Source organism: Oryctolagus cuniculus, chromosome 9, assembly GCF_051225735.1.
Source record: "Oryctolagus cuniculus isolate XC-2025 breed Fujian yellow rabbit chromosome 9, ASM5122573v1, whole genome shotgun sequence".
Taxonomy (NCBI): domain Eukaryota; kingdom Metazoa; phylum Chordata; class Mammalia; order Lagomorpha; family Leporidae; genus Oryctolagus; species Oryctolagus cuniculus.
The window spans coordinates 83,978,520-83,987,827 of NC_142875.1; the positions used below are offsets into that span (position 1 = coordinate 83,978,520).

General features: G+C 48.4%; 1 protein-coding gene across 4 annotated transcripts in view; it reads left to right on the top strand.

The window, feature by feature from the left end:
* HMGB1 (high mobility group box 1) overlaps positions 1 to 7,535 on the top strand; it is a 157,827-nt gene extending 150,292 nt beyond the window's left edge. The window contains exons 1-6 of one of the 4 annotated variants that reach the window (XM_070048313.2): positions 1,566 to 1,703; positions 3,393 to 3,470; positions 3,826 to 3,989; positions 4,143 to 4,288; positions 4,671 to 4,845; positions 5,850 to 7,535. In XM_070048313.2, coding sequence (XP_069904414.1) covers positions 3,840 to 3,989; positions 4,143 to 4,288; positions 4,671 to 4,845; positions 5,850 to 6,026 — 648 coding nt within the window. In that variant the 5' untranslated portion in view covers positions 1,566 to 1,703; positions 3,393 to 3,470; positions 3,826 to 3,839 and the 3' untranslated portion in view covers positions 6,027 to 7,535. Of the gene's footprint in view, positions 1 to 1,565; positions 1,704 to 3,392; positions 3,471 to 3,825; positions 3,990 to 4,142; positions 4,289 to 4,670; positions 4,846 to 5,849 lie in introns of those variants that run through there. The other 3 variants (XM_008273516.5, XM_051831724.3, NM_001171281.1) reach the window with 3 other exon arrangements.
* Positions 7,536 to 9,308: the final 1,773 nt, after the last annotated feature.

Below are 9,308 nucleotides of genomic sequence, written 5' to 3' on the forward strand. Positions count from 1 at the left end.
GTACATTGTCCATTCATGAAAACTACAATCCCTGAGACCAAGAGTGTATTTTTAAAAAAATGAACATCAAAACTATGGGGCAGCAAAGGTGATCCATGCCTATTTTCAAATAGCTTCCTAAACAAATAACATTTGGTTATGGATGTTCAGAAATGATATAAAAAGCAAATTAACACAAGGTCAGTGACTTAACTTCAGGCTGTTAGTTTTGGGGGACTTGGTTTTTGGATTTAGAAGTGAAGGAAATACAATCAAGAGAGTAGAAAAAAAAAGGGGAAGTCTGTTTAACCGAACAGGGGTGCGGTCCGCCCGGGCTAAAAGGCAGAGCTAGGAGCAGTTTCCTAAGGGCCGCTGGGAGCCGGCGGTCCTCGGAGCTGGCCAGCACAGCTCGCACATTTGCCCTGCAGGCTAAGCGTGTCGTGGAGAGCAGCCAGCCTGGCGAGCTGGAGAGGCCACAGCCCGTGGATTTGGGCATAGGCACCCTCCTCCGCCTGCATCTAATCCTTCGGGTAACAATATACCCACAACCCCTGTAATCCTAGAGCAGTTACGGGGATGCACTAAGTGGTGCGATGGGACGAAAAGATAGCATCACAAGGATTCGTTTGATTATAACAGTAATCCACACCGGGTCAAATAAAACAGCCAAACAGTTAAAAAAATGTGGTCTCTAATGAATTTGCTAATTCTAGCAGGCCCTCACAACACATTTCCTGCTATACTACCCCCTATCAAAACGAAGTGGCTGTGCTTTAATTACAGGGCATTAATTATTTGATTTCCAGGAAGTTTAAACAGTGCTTTGTATTTAAATAAAAAGTTCGAGACATGCCGTGAAACTCGAGCAAACCAAGAAAAGGGGTGAAACCGAATGCCTGCTCGGTGAGCGAAGGTTCCAGCCGCTCGGCGAGCCTGGCGGGACGGCTTCGGAGCCCGGGAGAGGGGCATTTTAAAACCCACTGGCAGCACGGGATCGCTTTCTTGCAGAAGCCTGGCCTTTCCCGGGACCTGAGGTGATCTGCAACCCTAGGCGGGTGCAGGGGCTCCAGACGCTGCTGCCCGCGCCCCTCGGCGCGGGCGGAGACCCCCGTCTCGGGGGGAAGGGTCTCGAGCGTCGCCCCCACTCCTGAAGCGCCATCCAAAGCCTGGGGCCTCTTATCTCAACGGCTTTGGGCGTGAGTGTGGGGTAGGAAGGGGGGGGGAGGCCTGTGGGTGTCTCTTTTGCCTGAGGAGTTGGAGACACTTGTGGAAAAGTCAGGCCCTTTTCGCTCCGGCGGCCGCTCCGGTGTGGGGCTGGCTTGGGTTAGACACATGCACACATACACCATAGAGCTCTGCTTTGCCGTAGCAGCTGCTGCCTCTGCCTCTGCCTCTCCCGCCTCAGCCTCTTTGCCCGGCATACACACACATTCAGATTTGCGCGCTGTTTCAATCCTTGATGACGTGTCCCCGGAGACAGCCAATAGCAAACGGGCTCTGGTCAGGACAATGGGAGGTATCGGACCAATGAGCGGGCCCCGTGAGTTGGCGGTAGCCAATAGGAGGCGCGCTGGCTGGAGAGTAATGTTACAGAGCGGAGAGAGTGAGGAGGCTGCGTCTGGCTCCCGCTCTCACAGCCATTGCAGTACATTGAGCTCCATAGAGACAGCGCCGGGGCAAGTGAGAGCCGGACGGGCACTGGGCGACTCTGTGCCTCGCTGAGGGTGAGTCTGGGGCAGCGCCGCGGCGGGGAGAGCGCCTCCGGCAGCTCCCCTGCCCGCGCGGCGGCCGGATCCCCGCGGCCGGGAGCCGGCGGGTCAGGATCCACACAAAGGCAAATGAGGGGGGACCGTGGGGGGAACTGCGCACGGAGCGAGCCTCTGCCGGGGCGCCGGGGACGCTGCCCCGCGCCGGAGCCCCGGCCCTCAGGCTGCCTGAGGCGCCGGGAGCCCTGCGCCCCACGACTTTCCACCCCCGGTGGCGTCCGCGCTGACTGGCGCAAAAAAAAAATTTTTTTTTTTAATTAAAATTGTTAGCGTGTGTCGGCCCCCCGGGCCGAGCGTTCGGGCGGGCGGCGTGCGCGGAGCGCGGCCGGGGCGGCGGGGCCGGCGGCGCGGCGCGGTGGCGGCGGCGGCGGGCAGCGGCGGCGCTTCCCGGGCTGCATTGGCCGCCGCGGCCGCCGCAGCGAGCCCGGACGCCGGCGGGGAGCGCGGCCGGGCCGGGCCGCTGGGCGGGCGGGCGGGGCGCGCCGCTGCGGGCGAGGGCGGCGCGGGTGGGCCGGGGGCGGCGGTGCGGGCCCCGGCCTCGGCCCGGGCGCGGCGGCGGCGGCGGCGGCGGCGGGGGGGAGCGGCGCCGCTGCGCTCGCTGGAACATGGCTGACTCGGGCCCGGCGCTGCTGGCTGGAGAGAAAACAAGGCGGGCGGGCGGGCGGGCGGGGGAGCTGGGCGCAGCAGTTCCGAGGCAACTTTTTTTTTCCTCCCTCTTTTCACAGCCCCGCGTCCTCCGTGCGGGGGCGGCGGGGCGCGCGGGCCGCGCGGAGGGAGCCGGGGAGCGGCGGGCGGGTGGGCCCGCGCGCGGCGGCCCCCACCCGGCGGGGGGAGGGGAGCGGTGGGGGGAGGGCCCGGCCGCGCGCCCCCCGCCCCTCCCCCCGGCCTGTAATGGCCGAGTGTGTGCGCCAGAGCGCGGCGCGCACCCCGCCCGCCGCCGCCCGCACTCGCACCACACACTCGCGCTCTCACACACACACACACACACATACACACACAAAGGGAAGGAGCCATATTCGCGCTCGCCCTCGCGGCGGCGGCGGCGCAGGCGGGGAAGACGCGCAGCGGCCATTCCGTGCGCCGGCCCCGGCGGCCGCGGGCGGAGCCAGCCCCCATTTCGAGCGGGGCTTCTCTCTCTCTCTCCCTGCGCGCCGCGCCTGACAAAATGGGGGCGGCGGCGCGAGCGAGCCTGCGGGGCCTTCCGGGCGCACGTGGCGGCCTCGGGCCTGCGAGCCGAGCCCGCGCTGCCGCCGGCCCTCGCCTCGGCGCGCGGCCGCCGCCGCCCGCCGGAGTTGCGGGCCCCCGCGCGGGAGTCCCCCCAACTCGCAGGGGCCCGAGCAACGCGCCCCCGTCGGGGCGGGAGCGGGGGAGGGGGCCCGCGAGCCCCGCGCAGGAGTGGCTTTTGTCCCTCATCCTTGTTTACTCGGAGAAACTTCAGACCGGACGTGTTTAGTCAGGGCAGAAACACATCTCGGGGCCAAAGCGATAGGAAGCGGAGCCGCCGCCGCCGCCCCAGCCCGGGCGCTCGCGCAGGAGCCCCGCGGCTCCTCCCTGCTCCCGGCGAAGTTTGCTGCAAAGAGGATTTTTTTTTTTTTTTTAAGCAATTGGGAAAACTTTAGATGCAGGGCGATTTTTTTTTTTTTTTAGGCCTCCTCACTTGGAAGGGTTTACTCACACTCAGGCTCGCTTGTTCCTTTGCTTAGGGCAGATCCACACATGGGCAGCGTGAGTTTTCTGACCTTTGGGTTTGTTGGTTAAAAAGGGTGTTGGGAATTTGCAGACCTGTTTGGATGACTGGGCTGAGGGACTCAGAACAGACCCAGGCAGCTGAATCACGAATACTGTGTGTGTGTGTGTGTGTGTGTGTGTGTGTATGCCCTTGTATCTGGACTTAGATCGCTCCCCGAAGGATCGGGTGTTTTTTCGTTTTTTGTTTTTTAACTTGGCGTAGCCCCTTCTAGGAATTGGCTACCATTGCTGTAACTGGTACCTTGATTTTCGTGCAGACCCTAAGCACTTTAAGCTCTTAAATGTCACCATTTCATTGCTAACGTGCAAACACTTTTTTTTTCTCCACAAGAAAAATAACTAAACATGGGCAAAGGAGATCCTAAGAAGCCGAGAGGCAAAATGTCATCATATGCATTCTTTGTGCAAACTTGCCGGGAGGAGCATAAGAAGAAGCACCCAGATGCTTCCGTCAACTTCTCAGAGTTTTCTAAGAAGTGCTCAGAGAGGTGGAAGGTAAGAGGCCTTTAAAGCACACCAACAAGATCATAAAACAGTTAATGATTTCCAAATTAGGATGGGGGGGGCTAGCTGGCTATTTTCATAATGTGCGTCCATAAACAGTAAAACTTCTTTATCAACTTTAGCTTACAAATAATTCTTTTGTAGACCATGTCTGCTAAAGAGAAGGGAAAATTTGAAGACATGGCAAAGGCGGACAAGGCTCGTTATGAAAGAGAAATGAAAACCTATATCCCTCCTAAAGGGGAGACAAAAAAGAAGTTCAAGGATCCCAATGCGCCCAAGAGGCCTCCGTAAGTATTTTGCCTCTTTTTAAGTTTTGAAGATGTGTCTTATGGTCAAATTTGGTAGTTAACTAAAACAGTTGGATGGGGGTGTGAAGCAGAGTGCGTAGAATTAGACACTCGCATCCTTTGCTGAGCGCATCCCCTAATAGGATTTTGTCCTATTATTTAATGAAAAATAATACTTTGCAGATGTTCTGGAGTTCTAACTAGGCTAAATTAAGAAACTACGCTGTTCTGGGTAGCTGAGGGTTAGTTAGCATATGCTAATATTTGCACCTTCTTAAATGCATAGTAGAAGTAGGCAGCGGTTTGTCTAGTGCTGCAGTCCCCATTTGATAGCATTTGTGTGTGATCTGTTCTCCTTAACATCTTCACATTGCTCTTTCAGTTCGGCCTTTTTCTTGTTCTGTTCTGAGTATCGCCCCAAAATCAAAGGAGAGCATCCTGGCCTGTCCATTGGTGATGTTGCAAAGAAACTGGGAGAGATGTGGAATAACACTGCTGCAGATGACAAGCAGCCCTACGAGAAGAAGGCTGCCAAGCTGAAGGAAAAGTACGAGAAGGTAAGAAGTGTGTGGGTTTGCTGGTGCGGTGTCGGACGTGCCACGTGTTGGATGATCATGCTGGACTCCTCATCCTGATTTCCTGTTTCCTTATGGATTTCCAAGAGTTCGAGCTATAATAGTGTTTAGTGTAACTATTAAGAAGTGCTTCTCCGTATTTCAAATATGGAGAATCAAAACTGTAGGCATAGGTAAAGGCTGTATATTTAAGTTGGTCTTGATAGTCCACATTGTCTCCAAATTTATGAATGTGGAGATTTTGGTGATTACTTTGCAAGAGCAATTACTGTTCTAAAATGATCAGATAGAACAAAAAACTAAGCTGGACAAAGTTAATACCAGTTCTGGGTTTCATGGACATGCCCTGAAACATGTGTTCCTTTAGATAACACAACAAAAGCTTGTATGGTTAAATTTCAAGTTTGTTGATCTGTGTAGCTTAAAAAAAAGCTATATCTCCTATACTTTAAATTGAAATACTAAGTACTTGAAGTTAAATTTTAGCTTTTGTAGTTATTTATTCTTAAAAAATATGTATTTCTAAATGTTTCTTAATCCAGTTGCATGCTTACTGAAAAGTTGCCCCCTTTTTTTGAAGTTAGCATTTTCTGCTGTGAGTTGGGGTCTGGCAGTATAAACCTGTAGAATGCATTTTTGCATTCAGAAGGTGGCAGTGTCTACCCTTTAATCAAAGTCTCTGCGATCTGGTTGTAATAAACTAGAGTTGGGATGCGGTACATGATTACACCTCAGTGAGGCACAGCTCTGCAAATATTAGACCATTTCATAAGTCACAGGTTGTTGATTGTAATTAGCTCAGTACTTGATGTGCATGTTTTGCAGTTTTTATTTGTGAAGTTGAAGTGGGTATAGATACGTGGTATTTCCGGGTAACTGAGTTGTTAGTTTTTCTCAGTTCTGCCATGTTGTTTCTGTTTTTCTCCCTTTTACTTAACTCTTCTCTCTTCCCCATCTCCTTTTTTCTCCTGCCTTTATTTTGGAAGGATATTGCTGCATACCGAGCTAAAGGAAAACCTGATGCAGCGAAAAAGGGAGTCGTCAAGGCTGAAAAGAGCAAGAAAAAGAAGGAAGAGGAGGAGGATGAAGAAGACGAAGAGGATGAGGAGGAAGAGGAAGACGAGGAAGATGAAGATGAAGAAGAAGATGATGATGATGAATAAGTTGGTTCTAGCGCAGTTTTTTTTTCTTGTCTATAAAGCATTTAACCCCCCTGTACACAACTCACTCCTTTTAAAGAAAAAAAATTGAAATGTAAGGCTGTGTAAGATTTGTTTTTAAACTGTACAGTGTCTTTTTTTGTATAGTTAACACACTACCGAATGTGTCTTTAGATAGCCCTGTCCTGGTGGTATTTTCAATAGCCACTAACCTTGCCTGGTACAGTATGGGGGTTGTAAATTGGCATGGAAATTTAAAGCAGGTTCTTGTTGGTGCACAGCACAAATTAGTTATATATGGGGACGGTAGTTTTTTCATCTTCAGTTGTCTCTGATGCAGCTTATACGAAATAATTGTTGTTCTGTTAACTGAATACCACTCTGTAATTGCAAAAAAAAAAAAAGTTGCAGCTGTTTTGTTGACATTCTGAATGCTTCTAAGTAAATACAATTTTTTTTATTAGTATTGTTGTCCTTTTCATAGGTCTGAAATTTTTCTTCTTAAGGGGAAGCTAGTCTTTTGCCAATTTTGGATCACATTAATTATTACAGTGTTTTCTCTTTTCATGTAGTTAGATAAAAAGCTTTTGTCTACACACCCTGCATATCATGATGGGGTAATAGAAGTTGAATTGAGATCGCTGTCATCGGTAACTGAAACGACAAAATCTTGATCAGCTGATAACAGATTTCACATAACCCACTTACATTTACGAGTGAAGAGTAACCAGTCTGTTCATAGCATGGGATTATTAGAATCAAACATTTTGAAAGTCTGTCCTTGAAGGACTAGTAGAAAAGTATGTTCTAATCTTTACCTGAGGATTCTATATTTAACTCCCATTACCATGTAATGGCAGTTATATTTTGCAGTTCCCACATTAAAGAAGACCTGAGAATGTATCCCCAAAAGCGTGAGCTTAAAATACAAGACTGCCATAGGAAGTAGTTTTTGTTGTCCATTAGTCCTGGTGAAGGCTACGAAAGTGCTGGCTGTCCATGTCTCTCCCATTTATCTAAATATGGACTGCTCAGGAAATATGAGACTCCATTAAAAGTAGCTTTAATTAACTGGGCCAGCTTTTTGAAATGATGAAGCCACATTCAAAGGAGGGTATATTTTCCTATATTGTGGCTTGCCCCTTTATTAAATCAAGTGGCCACTTGAGAAGGAAGACACTTAAAACTTAGTGTCTCGTGTGAGTTATCCAATTTATTTGATTTTTCTTTACAAAATCCAAGCTCATTCATTACAGTCATGTTTATCTACTTAGCAGTTTAGGGAACAATTTGGCAATTTTGTGGTTTTTGAGATTATCGTTCTCTTAAAGTGCCAGTGTTTTAAAATAGCGTTCTTGTAATTTTACACGCTTTTGTGATGGAGTGCTGTTTTGTTATATAATTTTGACTTGGATTCTTTCCATTTGCATTTGTTGATGTAATTTCAGGAGGAACACTGAACACCTGAGTCCTGGATGATACTAATAAACTAATAATTGCAGAGGTTTTAAATATTAGTTAAATGGCTTTCACTTAAGAATTTTAAGATTTTCTTATAGATTCTGTTTCCAATAATATGGCTTAGCAGCACCCTTTAAATATGAGGGCTGACAAAGGATTCCCGTTAGAAATAGTCACTTTATGCTTTTAAATAGGTTATTGGGCTGATAAAAACAGGTTTTAGCAAACATTCCAAGTACTCAGAATGCTGTATTTAAATGGGAGAAAACCAATTTTACTTTCAGAACTGTTAAACAAGATTTTTTAAAAGCAAGGCACATGAAAGAAGCAGTGCTAATGATGATAAATCAAAGCCTGTATCAGGTTTCAAGCTGAACAAGGACCTCAAGAGAAATGCAGCAGTTGTGTCAAATTTTATCAAACTGAGTCAAAGGGAACAATTATTTAATGTGATTTTGACAGAAGTTTCTATATAGAACCGCCATTGTCAGCTTCTCATGTGGTGCTAGGAAGCAATCCATTTGAAAATGAAGTCGCCTTTTCTTAAAACTTGGTGGGTGTGTGCCATTTTTAAGAAACTGACCGTGGGAACAGTATTTGGGATTACTTAACTTGCTTAAGGTCTTGACAGAAAAGTTGACAAACTCCCTTAGTATCTGAAAACTAACTGCTGTTTAGTATCCTATTAAACTTGGATATCCAAAGCTCAGGTGTATGAAGGGCAATTAGGTAAGGGATAAAAACTAGCTATAATGAGATGATTTAACAAAAGTATATAAAAAGCCAGGAGCAAGTGGATCACAAAGGGGTTAAAGATATAACCAAGTCAGTGGACGGCAACAACCATAGAGAGGCTGATGACTGGTTAGGTACTTGTGATCTTCCAGGGAAGTGTTGGTGTTTTCTTAGAATGACATCTTAAAAAGGAAGTCATGTGTCCTGTGCCCCACAGGAGTAAGAAATGATAAATTCAGGGAAAGTACATGAGTGACACAGTGCCAGTTTAACAGACTCTTCCCTGTGCTCAGATGTTATAGTGGGATCTATGTTGAAAACTGCATGGGAGAGACAAAATACTGAATGAAAGATGTGGCCACTGTCTTGTTACATAAGCTGGCAGAGCTCAAATCTAGATCTGTTTGGTTCAACATGCACTCTGAAAAGAGCTGAAGTAGGTATTTCTGGTGTGAGTGTATGGAAGACGCAAATCTGAACATCACATTAGCCTAAGTCAAATTAACGGTTATGTGTGAGCCATTGGCTGGTATACAGGCTGCATTATTAAGGGATTGTGGAAGTAGTTACTTTTCATGTTTGTGCTTTAAATCACTTCCTAGTGACCCTTGAAATACCGCAAAATGATAACAGCCACAAAAAGGTTTGACTGGCTATCCAACAAAAGCTGCAAGGTGATTCATTTTCTTAGCCTCCTCTAACAGCAGGGCTGTGCTACCATTGGCCATGACTGGGAAATTCCCTGGGCCTGAGCCAAATTGCTCCCTGGAGTTGGGAGGCAAACTTGCCCTGTTCTAGAAATGCTGTTGTTTCATGATATGCTAGGGCACAGAAATACACACCACACAATGGCAGAAACATGACTTAGCCACGCTGCAGAAGAGGCACGGCCCATCATGCAGTGGGCTTCAGTCTTGAACAGATGATACTGAGAGGAAACGCAGTCACATCTACTTTGCAGGATGTCCCTTGGTCTGGCCCTTCTGAATAACAGTGTCTTAAGTGTCCACTGAAAAGGAAGAAGTGGTGCTATAGGCCTAGACACAAGTGAGCGCCAGGAATAGTGGGCAAGTTTGTGGGGGCTCTGCA